This window comes from Lepidochelys kempii, chromosome 7 (assembly GCF_965140285.1).
Source record: "Lepidochelys kempii isolate rLepKem1 chromosome 7, rLepKem1.hap1, whole genome shotgun sequence".
NCBI classification, from domain to species: Eukaryota; Metazoa; Chordata; order Testudines; family Cheloniidae; genus Lepidochelys; species Lepidochelys kempii.
In genome coordinates this window covers 77,773,518-77,796,764 of record NC_136386.1, presented here as the reverse complement: position 1 = coordinate 77,796,764, position 23,247 = coordinate 77,773,518, and the positions used below count along the sequence as shown (strand labels likewise).

Below are 23,247 nucleotides of genomic sequence, written 5' to 3'. Positions count from 1 at the left end.
TACCCAATGCACTTCAGTTTACCTGTGAAATTATTCTGCCTGCCTGCATAGAATTAAATCAAAAGGAGGCTGTGGGGAGGGGGAACAAACAGGAAGTGAAACTGGCAAGGATAAAGTGTAGTCCATAGGGGTCCTTGAAGAAACAACGGGGAAGCTATTGATTGGGGAATAATTCCTACTTGGCTTCAACTAGTAGAGCAAGGTTTACTCTTCCTGTCCCTGAGCCCAGGATCAAAGGAGATATTAAAACCTAAAGAGATGTTGGTCTCGGGAAGAAGTGGGTGATGGTTGAGTGAGTTGCTGGGGGCTACCCAGGGAGCGTAAATGTGCACTGGCAGGGATGGAAGGAGACCCAGAGAGCATGCTGCAGCAAAGCAGGTGCTCTCTCGCAATGCAGAGGTGGAGGTAATTCGGCTAACTAGAACTCACCAGAGCTTGCAAGGGAAGATTAAGATTTAGGTCAGGGGAAATATGCATATCGGCCTGTTGTTTTGTTCTGAGTGCTATGTGCCATCAGGTGAGGAAATTAATAATACTTTGTTTTAAAGGAGCTGGTTTTGGGTCACTAATCACAGGCTCGTAGAGGAAAAGGGCTTATGGGTGCCAAACCCTGTTGGGGCTGCCAGGTTAACCTCTTGACTTTGCAAAACATAGCTTTGATATGATTAGCCTCATCTTTGGGCTGACCTTGTGGCTGGGCAAAGTCAGTGTTAGACTTGCACAATTCCACTGAATTAAGGGCTTGATCTACATCCTGTATATATCAGCCTAACCGCATTGACTGCAGTGCGGCTACCCCAGTGTACGCCAACTGAAGATGGGACTCTGCCTGAAATCCTGATTTTCTATATGCCTGAGTGAAAGGAAAATATCTTTAGCCACCCATCACAAGATCTAAAGCAAGTCTGCCACATTCACCTGCTGCATTGAGGGGACTGCAGACAGAGCAGCCAAAAAGAGGTGTCTGTGGACTCATTCTGTGCAGCGGGGAGGGCCCCCCTACAAGCCCCGGATAGGCCAGCTCAGAAGGTCATTATGAGGGTAGACAAGGTCTAGCAGCTCCAATGCTGCCACTAGGGTGGAGAGAACAGAGGCTGTTCTTCCATCATAGCTGCAGGGCATGCTGCACAGCAGCCCATTCAATGGCATTCATTTGGGGGAGCTGCATTTTACTTGTCCAACAGCTCTGTATTCCCTCTACTGCTGTACATAGTCCAATTACTCAGGCCTAACGCAGATGGAGTATCTATCCGTTAGGGCTGTTGATTAATCACAGTTAACTTGCGATTAACTAAAAAAAATGAATTGCACTGTTAATCAATACAATGCCATTTGAAATGTATTAAATATTTTTGGATGTTTTCTACATTTTCAAATGTATTGGTTTCAATTACAACACAGAATACAAAGTCTACTCTGCCCACTTTATATTATTATTTTTGATTACAAATATTTGCACTGTAAAAATGACAAAAAAGAAATAGTATTTTTCAATTCACCTCATACAAGTACTGTAGTGCAATCTCTGTATTGTGAAAGTCCAAATGTAGATTTTTTTTGTTACATAACTGCACTCAAAAACAAAACAATGTAAAACTTTAGACCCTGTAAGTCCACTCAGTCCTACTTCTTTTTCAGACAATCGCTTAGCGACAAACTAGTTTGTTTGCATTTACGGGAGATAATGCTGCTCACTTCTTATTTACAATGCCATCAGAAAGTGAGAACAGATGTTCGCATGGGACTTTTGTAGCCGGCATTGCAAGGTATTTACATGCGAGATATGCTAAATATTCATATGCCCCTTCATGCTTTGGCCACCATTCCAGAGGACATGCTTCCATTCTGATGATGCACATTAAAAAAAGAATGCATTAATTAAATTTCTGACTGAACACCTTGGGGGAGAATTGTATGTCTCTGGCTCTATTTTACCTGCATTCTGCCATATATTTCATGTTGTAGCAGTCTCGGATGATGACTCAGCACATGTTGTTCATTTTAAGAACACTTTCGCTGCAGATTTGACAAAACACAAAGAAGGTACCAATGTGAAATTTCTAAAGATAGCTACAGCACTCAATCCAAGATTTAAGAATCCGAAGTGCCTTCCAAAATCTGAGATGGATGAGGTGTGGAGAAGTCTTAAAAGAAGCAACCCTCTGATGCGGAAACTACAGAACCCGAACCACCAAAAAAGAAAATCTACCTTCTGCTGATGGCATCTGACTCAGATGATGAAAATGAACATGCATCGGTCTGCACTGCTTTGGACTGTTATTGAGCAGAACAGGTCATCAGCATGGATGCATGTTTTCTGGAATGGTGGTTGAAGCATGAATGGCCATATTAACCTTTAGCGCATCTGGCATGTAAATATCTTGCGACGCCAGCTACAACAGTGCCATGAGAACACCTGTTCTCACTTGCAGGTGACACTGTGAACAAAAAGCGGGCAGCATTATCTCCTGCAAATGTAAACAACCTTGTTTGTCTGAGCGATTGGCTGAACAAGAAATAGGACTGAGTGGACTTGTAGTGTCTAAAGTTTTTTACTGTTTTATTTTTGAATGCGTTTTTTTATACATAATTCTACATTTGTAGGTTCAACTTTCATGATAAAGTTGGCTTAACTAGCTTTAATTTAAGGAGTACTTGTGGCACCTTAGAGAAGTGAGCGGTAGCTCACGAAAGCTTATGCTCAAATAAATTTGTTTGTCTCTAAGGTGCCACAAGTACGCCTTTTCTTTTTTCGAATACTGACTAACACGGCTGCTACTCTGAAACCTAGCTTTAATTTGGGACCAGACCCTCAGCAGGTACAAATTGACAAAGGATCATTGATCACAAAGACCTCTGTGTATCCAGTATCATTGACCTCAAAGAGGCCATGCCAATTTAGACCATCTGAGTATCTGGGCCCTGGTGTTTGTAGAATTTTTTGTTAAATGCATTAAGCAAGAAAAGTATTGATTTTGATGATACCTGTCCCTTGTGAACTGAATTGAACATCCAACTCATTTCACATAGGCAAGGAGGTGGTAAGGACTTCCAGTCACTACTGGAAGGTATTTTGGTTTTCTAGGTAATGACCGGGTCTCAGTCATATGTGCCATTGTGAATTCAGTAGACCGTCTGGGTCTTTTGTTTTGTTTGTATTAGACCAGAATACATACAGTACTGTACATTTTAAAACAAGGCGTTGGCCTTGTTTGGCCAGCCCTAGGCAAGCCTAAGTCATCCACTAAATATTCTGTCTCTGGTTTTGTAACCAACCATTTTGTAAATCTAAGCAAAATCTTTTTGTGCTGTTTGTTCCTCGTCCACTTGGAATGGGAGGAAAGGGTGTATTGAAACCCTTGCCTCTTGCTTACGAGGTCAAGTGTTTTATCGCAAGCAAAATATTGCCTGCTGTAGTCCTCAGCTGTGTGCCTGTGAGTGCCTGCCAACTATAATTAGAAACAAATGGCTTTATTTCTCATTTTACAGCTCTGTGGACATTTGAAAAAGCAGCTTTTTTGCAAGCCAAAGAAGCCCCCAAACCTGTAATCAGTGTGTGCTGTCTGTCACCCCATACGGTTATAGGGGCCAGGCTGCTGATTTCATCTTATTACAGTGGCACTAGTGCTGAGCACCCCCTTCCCCATGCCAGAGCTGCTGCAGGCACAGAGCAAGGAGCAGCTGAATCTTGCCCCTAGCGAAGTCAACGGCAGGACTCCTGCTTACGCCAGTGGGGTAGGATCAGCCCTCAGAGCTGCGCTACTCCTGCTATGAGAGTTGCAAGCAACATATTAATTCACTTATTTATTTTCTGTCCCTGTGACCAGAAATAGCTGGGGGCAAAACATGTTCTTGTAACCCCTTGCCAGAGATCTCTACTGGTGGAGGGTGTTCCCTCCTACCCTCTGAGAAGAGATAGATGTGGAAGGGTGCTTGCTCCAGCCCTAGGACAGGGGGAGGAGGAAGAACCCATGTTCAGGCATGAAAGGCTGTGTAGAGCACAGTTGGGCTGGTGTACAGAGGCGAAGAAGAAGGAACACTGTGCTCTCCTCTACGTGCAGGGAGCAGCAGCTGGGGAGGTTTATGGTGGCCAAAATTCTCCATGCCCAGGGATAACTTCTTATAGTTAAATATTGCGAGAGCACCTAGAGCCCGTAATCGGGTCAGGTCCCCATTTTGCTAGGCGCTGTACAGATAAATAGCAAGTGGAAGTCCCTGCCCTGGAGCATTTAGAACTGGTGAGACAAACTAGTTGGCCAGACGGGAAGGAGTGGGATTTGGTGGGGGTTAACACAAGGTAACAAAACTGCAAGTCTGAGCTGATGAAGCACTGCGCTGCAGACAAAAGACATCTTCCCACACAATTCAGCTACTGCAGATGGTAAGAGCCTTCCTGCCTGTAAGAGGAACAACAATCTAAGCACTAATCTGGTGTGTAACAGACTGTTACCGACTCTGGCGCATCCTTGTTAATGTGCAAAGCGTCTTGCTTTAATGAACTGCTCATTCATTGGTGGGTTGTACTCCAAAATGGCACTGTCAAGTACTTGATTGTTTTTCCTTACACCACTGTGTTTGTAATAAATAATGCTTCACTCTACAAACAATGTCCATTCCCAATTTACTCACATTGATTTCCCCCCTCCCTCATGCTTGTATGTCTAAGAATGCTTGAGGCGGTATCGTCCAGTGGAATAAGATCTATGACAAGAGACAGGAACTCCATTGTTCTCATCTCATTTCCATGTACGAGACGCTCTTTGACTTTAGGCAAGTCACCTTACGCACCCGTGCCTCAGTTTCCCCATCTACAGCACAGGAACACTGCTGTAATGCTGGCTGCTGTGCCTCACAGTGTCTCATTAATGTTTCTAGAGTGCTAAACGTCACTGAAATTCATTGTGTTTGCGTGTTTACTAGAGTTCTAATTAGCTGCCAAGTTATTTCAGCTGCCAGACCCTTTCATGTGCTAACCATAACAAAGTTGACTAGTTTTCTTACCCTGAGGAGGAACGAGCAAAGAGGAGAAAGGAATGGGTAACTTTGTAAGTGTTTTTCCACCAAGTATTGGGTGTGGAAAGCAGAGTGGAAGGATGGTCCGGGCACGAGACTGGGGCTCAGAAGTAATAGGTTCCATTCCAAACTCCACCACGGAGTTCCAAGTTACTTCATCCCAGACTTCTAAAGGTATTTGGGTACCTGCAAATCTGGTTGTTAGCTGCCTGAATACCTGTGATATTCTTACTCCTTGTGCCTCAGTTCTCCATCCCCAAATGGGGATAATGGTACTTATGGAGTGGAGAGACTGACCACATTAGAGACTGAGTGGTGCTCAGATGCTATGGTAAAAGACAGCAGCAAGAGAGACCAGGTGAGGAAAAGGCACAGGAATGGGGAAGGCGACAGCACTGGAAAGGCGTGACTTGGTGGGACTCGGGAGGCTTACACAGAGAAGTGGGAAGGGAAAGTGCTCGTGGTAGAGAGAGCTGGAAGGAGACACAAGGAACTCAAAGAGGAGAAGAATCTGTCTGTTGTCCACAGAAGGAGAGTGAAGATATAAAGAGGCCCAGTAAGAAGAAAGTTGATTAAGTAGGTGGCAGTGGCTGGGCCTATATCAGTCCTGTGAAGGGTTAATGTAGCTTTGTGGTTTCCTTTCTGAGTGGTGTATCAGTATGGGTTCCAAACAGGCCTTCTCTCTTTGCGTCAGAGTCTGAAATACACAATTGATATGCATTCTCAGCCAAAAGAAATGTTTAAGCTAAATTGTTCCTTCAACACAGCTTACTTTCCTTACACAGCCAAGAAGGTTTGGTATAGTTTTAGGGCAAGATCCTCAGATGATGTAAAGGCGATGTAGCTCTGTTGGAGCTATGCTGACTTTGATTTCTTTTAATTCTCCTTTTTTCATATTCATGTAGGAAAATAAAAACAAGATTTCACTTCCTTCCACCTGTGGCCTCTTCTCCCAGTTGCAAACTTTGATCGTTTCCCTTCTTGTGTTATTTACGGAGCTCAGCTCATCCTCACTCGGTTCAATTTACATTCTTACTGATGCACTAGCAACATTAGTGTCCATGCTTCTCTGGGAATAGATTTGTTAATCGCTCTTCGTTATTGCTGTGGCAGCAGAGCACTAAACACTGGAGGCCCTAAATAAATAGGTGGTATTGTTTGCTTTTCCATCTCACGGGGATAGAGTAATAAAAAATATTTCAAATTCCCAACCTCGCTATTTTAAGACATAGTAAATTTGGCACTGAAATTACCGAACATCATCCCTTTTATTGACTTGATACCAGACATCAGGTTTCACTGTATAAATATCAGTACAAAAAGCATTTGATGAGTGGGATTAGTTTCAGACCATCACTGCCAAGTGACTTAGTTTAGTCACAGAAGCCTCGCTGCCTTCTGTGGTATTTGAGGAATTTCAAAGAAAAGTGGGAACAATTTCCAAAAATTCTCCCAGAGGGGTGCTCCATGAGTCAGAGGACTGGAGGCAGTGGAGAAATGAACATCAGTCAGAAGGTCCTGAGTTCTCATCCCAGGTTTGACAGTGATTTGCTGGGTGAACGGGGGCCAGTCAGTGCACCTCTTAGCCTCAGTTTCCCTATTTGTAAATAGAGATAGTGATCTCCCTCCACCTTATAGGGAGGATTAATTCATTAGTATTTATAAGGCCCTATATAAATTCCAACATAAAATGCTGTTAATTTTGCAGGGTCATATAAGTGGTCTGAGGGGATATTACTTTAAGACCATTAGTTTTATGTAAACCTTAGAAAAGCAGAATAACATCTGCACTTTTCCAAAAAGGCACCCAAGTAGCTGAGCCCCACAGAGAGCCTAGCTTCTTCATTTTCCACACATTCTCAGATGTGCATCACAGAATATCATCATTTGTTTCATACATCGACGTCTCTGATGCCACGTGTGATTTGTCACCGCATGGACTTTTGCTTTTTTCAAGCTAGTGCTCAGACTTCAGGCTGTGGGTGGATGAGATATGCCTGGGGACCCATGCTAAGGCAGCATCTAAGGGCACTCTGGTAGCTGGTTAGCATGTGCAATCAGACCCTGAGCACTGCACACAGGTGCAAGGATCGGAGAGCTGGCAGTACCTTGCAGGATGGGACCCTTTGAAAAGACAGAGGAATGATTGCCTTGAGTCTGCTAACTGTCTAATCAAGGATTTGTAAAATTCTTGTGTATATGGCCATAAAGGCAGCTGGAAAGCAGCCCAGCTGCTGTGTGATTAAGAGGAAGGTATTCTAGGTTTGCAGTCATTGATAAAATGAAACAGTTATGGATGGATAACAAATGTTATATTTTTCTTATTTTCTCTGTGTGAGAAAAACAAAGTTGGTTTGGCGGTCGCTTAGTTAATTTTTTAGCTCTAGTACTGTTGTTATTATTTGTTGTATCGTCACCTACCTCTTATGTACTTTTCACCCATAGATCTGAGAGTCTACACTGGAGATTAAGTATCATCACCATTCCATAGATGGGGAAACCGAAGCACAGAGGTGAGGTGACTTGGCCAAAGTCATATAGCAACGTCATCAGCAGAGACAGGTCTCTTGACTCCCAGTCTAGTGCCCTATTATCTGGACCACACTGCCAGCCCAATGTGAAGTTTTCAAGCTGAACTTCCTGGGCTTCTTAAGACCCTTTGGAGGGGATCCCATTACCACCAGGTGCACATGGTAAGGGAAGGTGCATCTATCTACCAAGTTTCAGAGTAACAGCCGTGTTAGTCTGTATTCGCAAAAACAAAATGAGTACTTGTGGCACCTTAGAGACTAACCAATTTATTTGAACATAAGCTTTCGTGAGCTACAGCTCACTTCATCGGATGCATGAAGGATTCATCCGATGAAGTGAGCTGTAGCTCACGAAAGCTTATGCTCAAATAAATTGGTTAGTCTCTAAGCTATCTACCAAGGAGTCTCATGAGGCTTGTCAGGGGCATCCCTCCCATAGGCCCTATGTTTGTGAGACCACAGGAGATTGGGCATTATGTGGAAGAACACATCTCATGGGTGTTGCTGCAGCCAAGTGCCTGAAGAGAACCTGCAGCATGGGCTAGTTGGGAGAGCTGATGGGAAGTGCACTACTGCTGAGGTGTCACAGGGCTGGAGTACTAGCCCTTCTCTGGCTTCTGCAGCTAAGAAACAGCCCATGGTTTGCTACAGTGGGACTCTCCTTTGATAATCTCCAGGAGATGCATCAGGTGGAGATGGCAGACAGAGGACTTCAGCCTTCACAGTGGCCAGGCAGCTTGTTTAAAAGGCACTTCAGCTCAGCTGGATGAAATGCTTTTGATAGCTAAGTGGCAAATGCACAGCCTGTTACTGCAGCTCTGTTTTCATGTAGTTTGACTAGATTGTAAGCTATTTGCGACAGGGACCATCTTTTGGTGTGTCTGTACAGCACTTAGCACAATAGGCCTGATCCTGAGCGCAGTCTGGGATTGTTCTTGTTCTTTTGAACCAGTTTTAAAAAACTTTACTGCAGGGAGGAGTGTTTTAGTTAATTTCCAATTAACTTCTGAAGTGGCTAATTCTTTTCCAAGATGTCTATAAAAAGATAATCGGCCAAAGCAGTTACAGGCCCTGTACTTTTATATGCAAGAAAGAAGGGTCAAATTATTCAGCCCCCCCCCCCAAATATCCAGGGGACACTGCTTAAAATGGCATTAAGCTCCCCATACAGGGGCTTGCCCATCACATTTCAAAGTCTCATTCCTCAGGTAAAACACTAGATGGAGTATGTAACATTTTTTAAATGAAAAACACGTCCATGAATGCAGGATAAACAGAGCTAGGAGAAAACAAGCACTAGGGGATGCATGTAAAAGTTAGGTATTATGATATAATAGACCTAATTTTCACTGGGATTCATTCTGAGCCAGCTCTAAGGGGTGTGGGAAGGTATCTTTGCCTCTCAGCTACAGAAGGGGAGCAAAGCTACTCTCCAGCTAGGGTGACCGGATGTCCCGATTTTATAGGGACAGTCCCGATTTTGGGGACTTTTTCTTATATAGACTCCTATTACCCCTCACCCCCATCCCTATTTTTCACACTTGCTGTCTGGTCACCCTATCTGCAGCAGATTCTTCAGCCTCAGTGGATCTACATAATCACAGACTCAAGAATATATTAGAAAATAGTAGGGAGAGTTTGTTCTCGTCTATTGGGTAGTATCCTCATTATTCTTAAAAATTCAGCACCTAAGGTGCTCTTCAGAGCAGAGGGACAATATCAAGGCTACACAAAGTGACACTGGCTGGCTCATACAACAAGTGCTGTTAGTGTCTCTTCCCCGCAACATCCCCGTCTTTGACACATCTGATTGAGTTTCCCAAAAGCTGTCTAAGAGCTCTCCCCCAACACTGTAAAGGTTCTCAGTCCCTCCCCACTATGCAAAGTTAAAAGTGGAGCATGGAAAGAGGCAGAAAAGGGCCTTCAGCCAGGGATGGCCTGGAATTTGCAGTGGGAATAATATGGGTATATGTAGTTATAATACTGAAGATCAGAATGTCTACATACATTTTGGTGCACTATTTTCTCAAGGAAGTTATACAAGTCATGACTCATATTTCAGTGTTCAATATTATATAAACAAAAGTTGAAAACATTTGATTATAGGAAAATGACAATAATGCAAAGCTGTAGGCTTGAAGCATTAAGCAATAGAAGCATGTGGCATTAGACGACCAGTCCAGGTCCATCTGGCCATGCAGCATTCTGTAGCAGAAGACCAACTCTGATGTAGTGGATAGATCAAGGCTGTTCCTCAGTTCTGAATGGATATATCCGAAGTTTGAAAAGATTTATTCTATGCTTGCTGTAATTGCTGGACACTGATGATTACTTTTCCCAGTTTAAACCAGGTTTAAGCTGGTATTTACCAATGCCCTGTGTCCTAAGCTAGTTTTTCCTGGGAAATTGCCAGTCCTGCCTTCAACAAAGGAAATTTTTAAGAACTCACCTTTTCATTTACTCTTTTCCTTTCTTTGCATTTTGCTTGCTTGAGGCTTCCCTGAAAGAAGCTTGTGGCTCCTCACACTCTAAGAAACACTGGGAATTAGCTAGTAGTTTCTTAAAGTAACTAAAGGGACAACAAAGATTGCATGTGATTAAATGATTGGGCATAGCATGCTCTTGCCAGTAGCGTTCTCAAACATCTTTTGGATACTATTGCAATGATGATAGGCACAAACTACCAGACACTGTGTTAAAAAGGAAGCTTTGAGAGCTCTCAGAAATAGACTCTGATGCTATCCCAGGCAGTACTTAGGCCTATGCTGGAAACTGCAACTAGTGGTATAAGACCCTCCTATTCCAGGATCTCATCCCATACCTGGCATGGTGGTGGTGCTGGTTCCTGGGGTAGAACGCTGCAGGACCGGTGCGTGGCAGAGCGTGCATGCCTCTGGAAACTTCCCCAGTGCCAGGCTGTGGGGGATATCAGTGTGTGCTGGTCATTGATGCACTGAATAGACAATAATAAAGGTGTCTAACACAATTATTCTTTATGTAAGGTATTAAGCAGAGAGCCCAGATCATTTAGAAAACAACCACCTCCCTGAATGAAATGCTCCTCACTCTAGCTCAACCCTTCTCTGTGTGTGTTATCTGTGATTAGGTAGACAGCATACTTCCCTGCCCCCCGCCCCCAGCTTCTCTCTGATGAACATGGCTAAACATGCAGAGCCTTGTTATAACCTTCCAGTCTCCTCTGCCATGTGACCTCCTGATCAACCTCAACAGCTGAGCACAGATCCCGACCAGATGACTTGAGTGCCAGGTGACCTCTCCCCTGATAAACCAGTTCTTTGGAGTACGTGCCCGCTTTCTGGCTTGGGTGTTCGTGTTTGAATAGATGCCCACCATCAATATTTAACAACACTTGCTAGCCTTGTGCCAATCTATGGAGGCAAAAGTACAAGAGAAAAGGCAAACAAACTCACATTCATAATGGCGTTTGCAGTCTGATAAAGCCACATACAGAGCGTTTAGTAGATGAAACGGAATTATTTAGAGTACATAGACAAAGTCCCTAGCTAGTCACACTGTGCTGTCATGTCTGCATTAACTGGAAAATCCTGTTGCAACATGGATGTCCCTAACTGGGTCAGGTAACCACGGGCCAGGGCAGTTAGACTTGTAGGCCAAGATTTTCAAAAATGAGAGTCTTACCCTAGGCTCCAAGCTCCAGCGGTAAGCTCCAGTTCTAAATATGGGCGACCTCATTTGCTAACGTGCTGAGTACCCATAACTCCCACTAATGCTGTGTAAGCAGCACATTTGAAAAGCAACCCAACGTACTTAGCAGTCTAAAGATGTATTCAGGAGCCTGACTTTGGGCCCACACTTTTGAAAAGCTATGGTAACATTTTCAAAAGCACCTAAAAGTAATTTAGGTGCCACACACCTTTGCGGCTTTGGGCCTACGTCGCTTTCGAACATGAGTCTTAAGAACCTATGTCTGATTGATTTCAATGTGAAAAATCCCTTAGTTTTAAAAGGCATTTAGGTGCCTAAGGATGCAGATAGGTGCGTAAGGGCATTTTCAAAAGCAGCTAGATAACTAACGCCATTGACATTCAATGTGAATTGAGCTCCAATGGCTCAGATGCTCAAAGGTTTATGTGCTTAAGGCTGCCTGAGAGGTACGTGCCCCAGTACCTTTAAGGAGCTGGGCCTAAGTGCCTCATTTAGCTTTGAAAATGGGACTTATGAGCCTAGAGCATATAGATATTTTTGAACATGCTACCCCCGTGACCATATGTCCTGAGGGAAATGTGCTTGAGTTAGACAATCCTCTGTAGGCACATGGGGAGCTAATGCTGAGCAACCACCTGAAAACTTGGCTCTGAGTAAAGGTGCAAAAAAAGGTGCTGTGCCCTTGCAGTTTGAAACAGCTTTTAAAAACTTTTTCGTGCTGAATAACCAGCCTTAGCAGTAGCGCCTCCTGTCTGCCACTGAAGGCGAAGGGGTGGCACCACAAGGGCCCATTCAGGCTGCCAACAGTCCCAAAGTGACCATTACAGTGGAGACACGCTCAGTTTTAACTTCAGATGAGTTGGGTTATTCTGTCAGCAGAATGCAGCAACTTAATCCGAGTGGAAAAGGGAGCAAACCAGAACATGTGCCTGCTTTTGTCATCGTTCACTGGTAACGGCAGTATTGAAACATTGTGCAGGAATCGTGAATAGTTCCTCTTGCTCTTTTTTTTTCTACTCTCCCACTGAATTTTAACCCTGTCAGTACAGCGATCCAGACTAACATTAAGCACATTCTACAAAAAGTACTGACCCCGAAAAGAAGTAAAGCACCCTAATAATAATCCTTTGCTGTTCTATAGCACCTTCCATTTTTAGATTCACAAAGCAATTACCCATTAGTTACAGCTGGGGAAACTGAGCCACAGCATGGTGAAGGGGCTGGCCCGTGATAATGCAACAAGTGAGTGGGCGGCGTCCAGCTCCGTGCTGAAATCCCCTGTGACCCAGTCTGCTGAAAGGACTAGACATGCTACCTTCAGTCTGAACATAAATATCAATAAGTTTTGCGTAATTTATGAAGAAAAGATTTTGTTTTTCAAACTAAACAACATCATTTAATTTGTAAACCCTGTATAAACGCATGCCTTGGCGGCACACAAACTTGTGCCTGGTTACTTTAAGCAGCGTCTATCCCTGCATGGCTGCTCTGATGGCATTTGAAGGGTGGTTTATTAATGTTCAGCTTAGACCTGTTCCTTAAATTACGTAGACTGACCACACAGCCTTCTGCACTGGTTTAACTACGTTGATATAAAAGTGCAACGCTGTATGTAGATGTGCCTTTAGTAATGCGCAGATACCAACCCCTGGGTCCCGTTGGCTCCCTCTGCCTTCTGAAGCAAGCCTGCATATTTGACTGATTAAAAAGGGGTTGTAATAGGTTCAGCTCTGCAGCGGCACCATAGTGGCAGAAATTCAAACTGCAGTGTATTATGCCGCAGGTACCACCAACAGCAATGCCAAACACACCTGCACAGGGTGTGTGCCTGTCGTGGCCGGTAGCAAGAACGTATTATAATAGATTGCCATAGCAGGTGTTCGTATCCCAGCCATATAGAGTACATGACACGTTCTGACTTTGGGCCAGATGGGCTACCCCAGTGATATAGTTTCAGTACATTTGAAACCCTTTCTATAAGGGCCCAGCACTGCACAGAAATGGGTCCATAGACTCACTGGGGCGGCCGGGGTGGGGGTGGAAAGACACCCCCCCCCCATTACTTGCACTGATGCATAACTTACCATATGTAACTGACTAAAAAGGGTTAAAAAAGATGACAAAGGGACCTAAGGTCCATTGGGCAGCCTGCCACACTATAGCTGTGGTTTGCAAACTGTTCCAGTCCCCCTCCCAAATCCACAGACTCTCTTCCCACCTCCCCCAGCCCCGCCCCATTACTCCAGTGCCAAGGATTTCTCAGCAGCAGAGCCTGGGCTGAAGATAGAGCTGGGGCACAGCACTGGGGCTGGGGGAATTGCTGAGGGCTAGAGGCTGAGTTGGGCTGTGGATGTGTGTAGAGTGTTTGTGTGTGGGGGGGGCGGGGGGGGGTGAGAGACAGGTGGAGCTGGACTGAGGAGGGCCAGAGAAGGATGGCTGGGGGCATTGAATGGGATTGGGGTGGAGCTGATCGGGGGGGGGGGGTGTGAGCATGGGTAGCCCAGGCCCCGCTGCACCTGCCACCTCCCCCCCCAAATATTCCTCTGTGCTCCACAGTTGGGGCGGGGGGCACTGCACTCCAGTAGCCACATACATACCATTTAAACATTTGACGTGTAGCTGGTCAAATTACCCCGTGCTCTCATTCTGCTCTGCCTCCCCAAGAGAAGTAGATGGGCATCGACCTAAAACATGACGGGGAGGCCTGCATTGTGGTCCCAGCTCTACAGCAGATTTACGATATGCTGTGGGGCCAATCACCTAGACTGACATTTTTCAATGGCACTTAAGGAAGTTAATGGGATTTGGATGCCTAATATGTTTAGGCAGCTTTGACGATCCCAGGCATTATTCCCACTGTGCCTCAGTTTCCCCAACTACATAGCTAATCCTTTGTGTGTGTGTGTGTATGTGTCATTCCTTAATATTTAAGCACTTTGGCAGGTGCTGTAGAATAGTGACATTCACCCCTTCTGTGCAGGAGGCCTGAGTTGGGGAGGACTGGAATGCCTTAAATCTGCAGGCAGGCCATAGGGCTGAACTGCAGCATTTACATGAGCCCAGAAAATGCAGATGCCCCTGTGTGTCTTATGGTATGTGGAGCACTTTGACAAAGCCTTTGCAGCTCAGTCCAGCTCCCCCCATATGTAAAATACAAATGCTGCCTATCTAAAACATTTCTCCGCATTGATGTCAGCTGTTAACACAGTCCCTCACTTAGTAGCTACCAGGATAGCTCCTTTGAGTTCAGTGCAACTGCACTGATTTACACCCACCCCTCATCTAGACCCTCAGTCTTTCTGGTATTGTCTCTCATTTCCCTAATGTTTTTGGTTATTTTCCTTAAAGCACGAGCTATGTCTGGCAGCCTCATCTGGTGCTATCAGCGTAATCAGTATTTGTTCTGTTGTACTGATGATTGATGAGGTACCATTCTCTCGCTCTCTGTGCTGTACACGGAACTAGTTCCTTTGGGTGGGAGCTTATTTTGTTCAGACTGTCAATACACTAACTCGGTGTTTGCAGCATGCTTTGCGCTCCTCAGCTGGAAGATGGCACGTGAGTGCAATGCGTCATCATCATAATTGCCAGTAGCTTTACCCTATCGTCCTGTAGGGTACAGCCGATGAGAGGGAAGCCCTAACATAACGTGGCGTCAGCTTTTGGGAATTTTGATGAGGTCACGCTCACTTTTGCTTGGTGCTGGGAATTTATGGGTGTGGGGGAGGTTTCAGTGTAGTCTATGCATAGGATGACATGCATTCTAGTTCTGAGGGCCCATGGAATCACTTAAGCCATTAATTGGGACCATACAATGGCCCTAAGCATTGTGGTGAATTTGCCCTTAAAGCTGAGGAGGTCTGGTATATGGCTGCAATGTAAATACATGCTGAAAATACACAGAAGTAAATGATGTTCTCCAGCTAGACAGGCTGGGAATGTAACAGTGTACTGGCATATTTTATTGAAAGGCAGTTTTTTTAAAGGGCCACCATGATTTTTGGAACCAGCTGGGAATATAACTAATGTGAGGTTTAGTTAGAGGTTGTTTACTGTCATCAACTAAATTCCTAGCTAACATCTGACTCCAGAGTCTTTATTGTTGGTTGAGCCAGAAAGAAGAGAGATTGATTTTCAGATGCCACCCTGAATCTGCAGTGCTAGCAGTTAGAAAAATCCCATTCTGAAATGCAAATGGAATAAATGTATTGTGGAAGTCATTGTCTGAGCCTGAATGTTATCCAGTGAAGGACTATTTTTACAGTCCCTTCTGACCATAGCCCCACTTTAATGAGAGAGAAGTGCAGCCATGGAGGAACCTTGAAGATGCCTGTCTCTTCCTCCTTAGGAAACTGTGAACTTCCAGTTCTTTAATCTAATCATTAGTGGGAGGGGATATTTTCTCAAGAGAAGCCAATATAAAAGGGTTGAAAGGTTGTCTGGGATAATATGTAATCCCTTGTGATAAGAGCTATTTACAGAATTATTAATCAAACACAAACGGGAACAGATAGTAGCCTTTTTTATTAAATATTACAGTGGATCAAAAAGTACAAAATATCTTTTGCCTGCTATGTGATTGGGAAACTATTGGCACATAATACAGTATCAAAAGCATTAATAAGTACAATTTGGAAAACATACAAAAATGGAGTGTTTATAGTTGGCTCAGCTTTATTTCTGGTAGTGTTTAAACTAATGCAAAGGTTACTCAATAACCTTTTAAATGGGATACTATATCATATTACTGGGCCGTTTTGCTATATACAGATAATCACCTTACAGAGCATATAGGCTACATAACTTGAATCACAAAAAGTGTACAATATTTACAACAAATGAAAGGTAAAAAAGTATAAACAGCTAGTAGATTATGCTGCCATTATTAGAACATATTTGAAACTGGGGGAGAGGGGAACAAGTAAAATATCAAACACATTTACAGCAAACACCTAGTAAGTGCTTATGATAATAGTTTCAATGTTGTCAGCCTCACATAAGTGAAATAATTCCCATTTCTCATTAAAATCATGACAATTGTAAAAGAAGACCAGCTGTGACCTGACTGACCACCACCACCACACACACACACACACACACACACACACACAAAAAAAAGTGACTATGTTGAACAATGAATTAAAGAAATTAACCCTTCTCTTTGAAGGCACACTACACAAAATGTTTTAGTGACCTCATAGACGCATCAACATAGTAAGATACAGTACTTAAGGACTCATGCACCAATTCAATAAGTTGTAAAGTAAATACTTAGTTGCAACAAACTACTTTGTATGCCCTGATACGAATGGGAACTTATCTTGTCCAGTAACTAAATAAATACGACAGATCTGTTGCGAAATGCAATCATTACAAATTTTGACCCTTACTAGAAATATATTTTGTTGCGAAAGTCAGTTAGGTTCTGTTTTCTAAAGTTAAACTCAATCTGTAACCAGAAGTTACACGAATATTGTTTTTGCTGGGCTTTTATATTTAATTGAATCTCACAACCTTCAGAATCTGTAATGAATCTTGAACATAGTGCATTTGAATTGCAACATTTCTTGGCACTGGTTCTTGGTAAATATATTTATGACTCTATTGCCAATTAGATTCCACAGTTTCCTTTACAACCCTACCAATAACAATGGTTTTGATTGCACAAAGAAAGGCTTGTGCAATTTCATTCAATAATAAGGCCCCTTGAACTCAAACAATGCAAACAAAGCCCCATTTAAGACAGTTTAAAAAAAAAAAGTAGTTCTCAGCCAATGGAGAATTCAATGGTCTTTCTGAAAGATTTCCCAGATTTCTGGTAAGAGTTTTTAAACAAATAATGTACTACTTCTGCTGGGGAGTTATGCCACCATTTCTTTTTATTTGTCCTGATGTTTTGCCCAGTATATTATGAGCTTCCTCAGACTGAAACAGCAAGTCTCCTCATGGAATAAATGAAGGAAAAAATCCTGCCCCCGCTACCCCCCGCCAACTCTGCACTGTGTTAACATTGTTTTAAAATGCTGTGATCAAATTCCAACATGTCATCAAAAGTGAAATAAGAGACTTGTTGTAAACAAATGCATGAATCCAGGATGTATAAAATATTATAAACAAATAAGAGAAATGTTCCATTTTCTGATTAAATGGCAGGCACATACATATTTGTGTTTGCTGTAGGTTTATACATTTCCCCCCACCCCTCGATTTTTACATGATTTAGGTCTCATGCAACTTCACTAGAGATGCCTTCTATGCTATGGCCTGTGACCAAATGAGCTTGTGATTTTGTTTTCTGTACAGTATGTGGAATAGCAGAATAATTTGCATTGGCACATTTATATTCTAGATTCTACTAGTCTGTTTACTGATCAATTAAATCTTGTTTTTCCACAGAAATATGAAGTATTTAATTGAAGAAAGTGGATCTTTAACAGTAGATGACTTCATAATTCTGGTTTCCACCTTTGGATATTAAATATGTTCCATAATATATTGTAATTGGCATTATATCCTGGGAAGTTCTAATAAGATGCGTGGCATGCAAGGTGTTTCCATTTTTATTTTTAACAGTTTTGATCATGCAGCATTTGAATAATAACTGAGATGGTTTAAATCATAACCCATTTTCACATTGTCAAATACTTCCAAATTTAACCTCTGACTCAATTTCTGTATTTAGCTCTCAAGTGACCATATGCATAGGAAGGTTCTTTCATTATGGAAACTGAAAACCTGTACTCATGGGCGTTTTATATTTACAAATTATTCCCAATGACTGGGGTTAGTTGTTCAGCATGAGTGCAGAGGGCTATCACAAAAGGTGCGCAGGCTTTAAGTCCCAGCTATGCAAATCATCACAGCTCCTTTGACTTCAGCGGAGCCATGCGGATTTTTGCCAGCTGAGAACCTAGCTCTCTGAATAGGGTTTACCTGATGCTTAGGCTTTGTGCTAGCTGGGGTGAGTTTCACTTGATCTAAACTAGGAGGAAGGGGCTGGGTAAGTGAGCATCACCGCTTAACCCACTATTCAGAATATTGAACCTTGGGCGACTATTTAGTGGTATTCTTCCTTGTGGGGGGAGGCACCTGCCCCCATCCCATCCCTGTTTCGAGGCACCGGACTCTTAAAACCTTTTGATTAAAAGATAAAGGTTGGCTCCTGTTCTATTTTTTGACATTCTTAACGTATTCTTACAACCCACAAATCTGTCTTCTGGACTCCATTGTTACTCAGCAGCTTGTTGCCAGTAAGATTTTGTTCTTTATTTCTCTGTATGCAGGAGGGTTTCACAGCCTAGATAAGGTAAATACAGTTGTTAACAAATTCACAGACCAAAAGCTTCTGTGGCCAGTAAAGCAGTGTATGAGCCATTGTGACAACACCAGTGGGAGCGACAGGTGCTCAGCACCTATCAGGAACAGACCATAGAAAAAAAAAGAACTTTGTTTGCATCAGTTGCATTGTTGTATAATCTACAGTATGTTTATAGCCTGAACCAATTGCTTCGGTTTGTAAACAATAAAGTCACCACCAAAAAAGCTGCTCAAAAGTATAAGAACTGGAAAAACTACACAAACACACACACACACACACACACACAAATTAGGACAGCCACAGCCTTTAAAATAAGTTGCAGATAAAATGATACTGTTTAATTTAAAAAAAAAAGAGCACATGATATACTGGACAAATGAAACTATATAAATTATGTGACCAAATGTGACATTGATAGTTTTCAAAGCGGATATATACAGTCAAATTAAACAGTGTTTACCTTTCTGTTCTAATAGTGTTAAAATGAAGAATCTATTGCAGTTTTACTATACATTGCATTGATTGAACCTTTGAAAGTCAGGAAAGTTACCCCCCAAATGCATATCTATTGATTGTGTGTATTCCCTGCCTCCTTCTCTTTTTCAGATTCATCTAGAGTTCCATTCAGTCAAGGACTATCTAAGTACCCTCATCCTCCACTCCCTGAAAAAAAAAGCAAGTTTTTCCACTGGCTTCAAAGAGATCACGATCTGTCCCTAAACTTCCATTGGTTTGCTCTGATCTTTGCTGTCGACGTACGTAAGACCTTTCAAAAAACTAATATGCAAAATGAAATGATTTGGGGAGTAGGTGTGGGAGCTGGAATTACAAACTGAAAAGTTGTTTTGTCTCAATCAGATCTGAAGCATTCAGCTACATGGGATGAGACTTACTGGTTAACAAAAATATTGATTTCTAATTCTGCAAGACATTATCACAGGGAAAGGAATGTAGCTAACAACATTTTTTCCTCCGATACTTTTTTTTTTTAAAAAGGGATTTACAGTTTTGTGCTCGGATGTACAGAAGACAGCTGGGAAGGTGGAAAGGCAGCTTGAGGATTTATAGCAGCTAAAGGATAAATGCTGTTGTGCAAAAGGTCACCGTATGAACTTCCTACAGGTGTTGCTGCAGCTAAGTGTCTATAAAGCTGCTGAGAATTTGCAGGGGATGTAAGAAATTGTCTTTGCACCATGAAGGAATGAAGAGCCAAAGGCTGCATTAGTGGAGAAAGCACAGTCTGATTTTTCAAGTACTGCAAAGGATGAGAATATCCAGCTGGGATGCGATTGTTCAACCCCGCACACAGAGTTCCTGGGTACAAGCCTGTGAAGATAGGGGTTGAAAGGGGAAATTTGTGGCTTTCCAACATGTTGCCAGAATGTAGACCATGAACTGATTTGCTGCCTTCGCCCTCTCGGTCGGGAACCTTTTCCTTTGCAGGTGCCTCCTTTGGTAAGTGCAGAGGGGAGACAGCTCGGATTTTTTTTTCAGAAATGACTTTGTCCAAATCCTCTAGGTTCCGTTTTAAAGGCCGAGCTGCCCCAATGTTTTGGGGGCTACTTTTGCGGCTTATTATTGGATGGACCATTCCTTCCATCTTTCTTAAATTCTCAAGTCTCTGATTCTGCTGTTTTCCGGACCTGTGAAGGGATTCACCATGTTTTTTAGGTGCTGACATGGTCATCGGAGAAACACGGCAAGCTTTGGGATTACAGTCTATGCTCACCCCCTGGCTGTCTGATGCATGGAATTGGGAAATACTTTTGCTTTCTTGTGGCACCATTGATGAATGCGGGAGACTGGACCCTGGAGTCTTTACAATCTGTTTGTGTACGCTCTTTGGAAGACTCAAATCCGTAGGCTGATCATCTGAAGAGGCTTCCACTGCAGTCTTTTTTTCTTGCTGATGCAAAGATGGGTGATAATTTAAGTTAAGTTTTTCTTGGTGTTTGTGTTGAGCAAAAGTAGAAATATTTTCTGAATCTCTGAACATGTCTCGAGGGAGGTACTTTGATGTCTGTTCATTATTAAGGTGGTGTTCCGTGTGCCTATAAAGGCTGTGCAGATGAGGAGATGAGTAAAAGTCTGCCAAGAAACTGGGCACATGGGAATGCTGCAGTGCCCTTTTCTCATTCATTTTATCTTTGCAGTCCTGGATATCTGGCTTCAGTACATAAGATTCAGCAAGAGAGTTAAGGTGATGTTTTGAAAAATCACAACGCTTGGGATCTGGTTTACTTAACATGTCAGGCTTAAAAGCTTCATTAATAGATTTCCTTTCCTCTGAATTCTTGGTTTTAAAACTCTGCACATGTTGTATTACAGATGGTCTATTAACTGCCACAGAATCAGAATTGGGGGCATGGGGAGCCTGAGATATGCTTGCAGACAGTTCATCTCTGCTGTTTAATTTCTTTTTGCTAATCAAAGGTGGAGGTGACCCATAAGGATAACTACATGACAGGGTTGCCCCACTGACCTGCGATAGAAGTTTTTTCTTTGCCAGTGGTGACATGATGCCTGGATTACCCTTTGAATAGATTAGTGGTGTGTAACTAAAACTGGGATCATCGTTAATGGAACCTGGCAGTTCCTTTTCTTTGAACATGTCAAAATTCTGTACCACAAGAACTTCGGGCGTTTGCTTTAGTGCATTGTGTATGTCGTCATGTCCTAACTGATCCAGTTTCACTGTGCAGTTTGCAATATAATCAGCCATCTCTGGCAATTTATCGTCTTCCACGTCGTTTTGACCTGGTAACTGTACTTGGATTGCAGGGAAATGATTAAAAGTAAGTTCTTGGGGTTCACTTTCTAAACGGTCTGTAAAATTGTGTCCTCTTTGTTCTTGCTTTGTGTCATCAAGGGCATCTATTGGGGTGTGCAAGTGTTTGTTGCCTGTTGGCTCCAATATGGTATCCTCTTCAGGAGGCACTGAGGCACTTGAAAAAGAGACTGAGTGCTGAACTTTCTCCTTGGGCTTTTCACTGTTGGAGCTGCTTTCCACCAAGTCTGTCTTTTCCAGAGATACTGGCCCTGTTGCCTCTGGCAGAAGAGGCTGGGACCCTTCAATGGGTTTCTTGGTCTCCTCCACTGCAGGATGCTCAGGTAAACTTTTCTGGTCTGAAGAGTCTTGATCCTTCTCTTGTTCTGACGAAACCTAATAAAATGTTTCAATAGACAGTAATAAGAATACAGTGTGTGTCGACAGATTGCCTATAAAATCAAATACAGTACACAGAAGCTTCTTTTGGAAATATGTTTGTCAATCATCTTGTTGAAATCTGAAAGCTTTAATACCATGTATCAGATTTTAAACAAACCAATCTAACTCCCCAAAATACTGGAAAATATACCCACACCCACATTAATGACACAATAAGACCTATTAAAATAGCAAAGCTTGTAACCGGATGATAAATAATTGGATCATCTGATGATTTGACCAGATAGTTTAATGGTAAGGTTGTCTTCTTTCTGAATCAATTTTCTAAATAAATAATTGCACTTTTCACAACACAATTGAGAAGAATGTAAAATATTCTCAGTATTCTATCCCACCTATGAAAAATATAGACCAGTCCAAGTTGGCTTTTCTTATCGTGTCTATATTGTAGATATAATCCCTTCCGTTTGGCTATTTTGAAATTCAGTGACTGCAGAACAGATGAGCCACATTTCTTTAAAATGTTAAAAATTCTAGAAATGGAATACTAGAAATCAGTGCTGTAGACTGAGAAATCACTGGTATAGCTTAACTGGGGCATGCTTTTTTTATTAATGGATTAAAATGAAGTTGTCAACATTCAGAGAGTATGTGTGTGCTATTACAAATATAGCTTTTATAAGTTGTCGTCAATGAGACTGCAGCTCTTTATGCTTCTCCATTAATAAAGCTTGTGTGCACAGTTCACACTATTCATTCCATTATGTAGACGAATGAACTGTGACCCTGGAGGTCATTATAACGTTCCATCTGTCATACAGCTGACTGACAACCCTTTTCAAAATTGCTGTCATTCTCCTCTGACATGCCTTGGTAGAAGACAGTCAGAAAACAGCAGCATTGTGTGAGCCTTTTATTATTATTATTTTTTTCTTTCTTTCTTAGTTGTAAAGATAAGCGGCATCAAGAAAGTTATTATCCAAATGCTGCATTATGGTCTATCATGTCAGGGAGGGATATAAAAGTATGTAATGAATCACAACCATCTTAAAGATTTATTTCTTCACAGCTGCTTTTAAATATTCCTCTGTGTTGGTTTTTCCTATTAGTTACAGTGTCTGTTAGTCTTCATAAGCACTATTTTTTAAAAAAAACCTAATAGCTGCCTTTTTCAATTCAAATACCATCATTAGTCCTTCACAAAGTACTATCACTGGTCTCCTGAGATTATACAATTACAGAAAAATACCAGACAGATGAGCAAAGCAGGGAGGAAAGGCAAATGAAATGTAATAATTGTACGTTCTTGCTCTTTGTTTTTGTTAAGCAACAGTTTGAATGAAGTTTTAGCTATTTTAAAGACATGCACAATGTAAGGCTAATAACATTTTTTTCTTCTATTTAGCTACATTGAGCAATGTCATTATGACTCCTATAGAATAAAGGAGTACAAAACTGAGTAATCAGCTAAAGCTTCTAGTCTCCCAGTGACATCCCTGTTCATGTTTATATCCAGGTAAGTGGTGAAA

General features: G+C 42.3%; 1 protein-coding gene across 2 annotated transcripts in view; it reads right to left on the bottom strand.

The window, feature by feature from the left end:
• Positions 1 to 15,752: 15,752 nt before the first annotated feature.
• ARID5B (AT-rich interaction domain 5B) overlaps positions 15,753 to 23,247 on the bottom strand; it is a 147,383-nt gene continuing 139,888 nt past the window's right edge. For both annotated transcript variants that reach the window (XM_073353422.2, XM_073353423.2), the window contains one exon: positions 15,753 to 21,712. In XM_073353422.2, the coding sequence (XP_073209523.1) occupies positions 19,550 to 21,712 (2,163 nt within the window). In that variant the 3' untranslated portion in view covers positions 15,753 to 19,549. The remainder of the gene's footprint in view (positions 21,713 to 23,247) is intronic.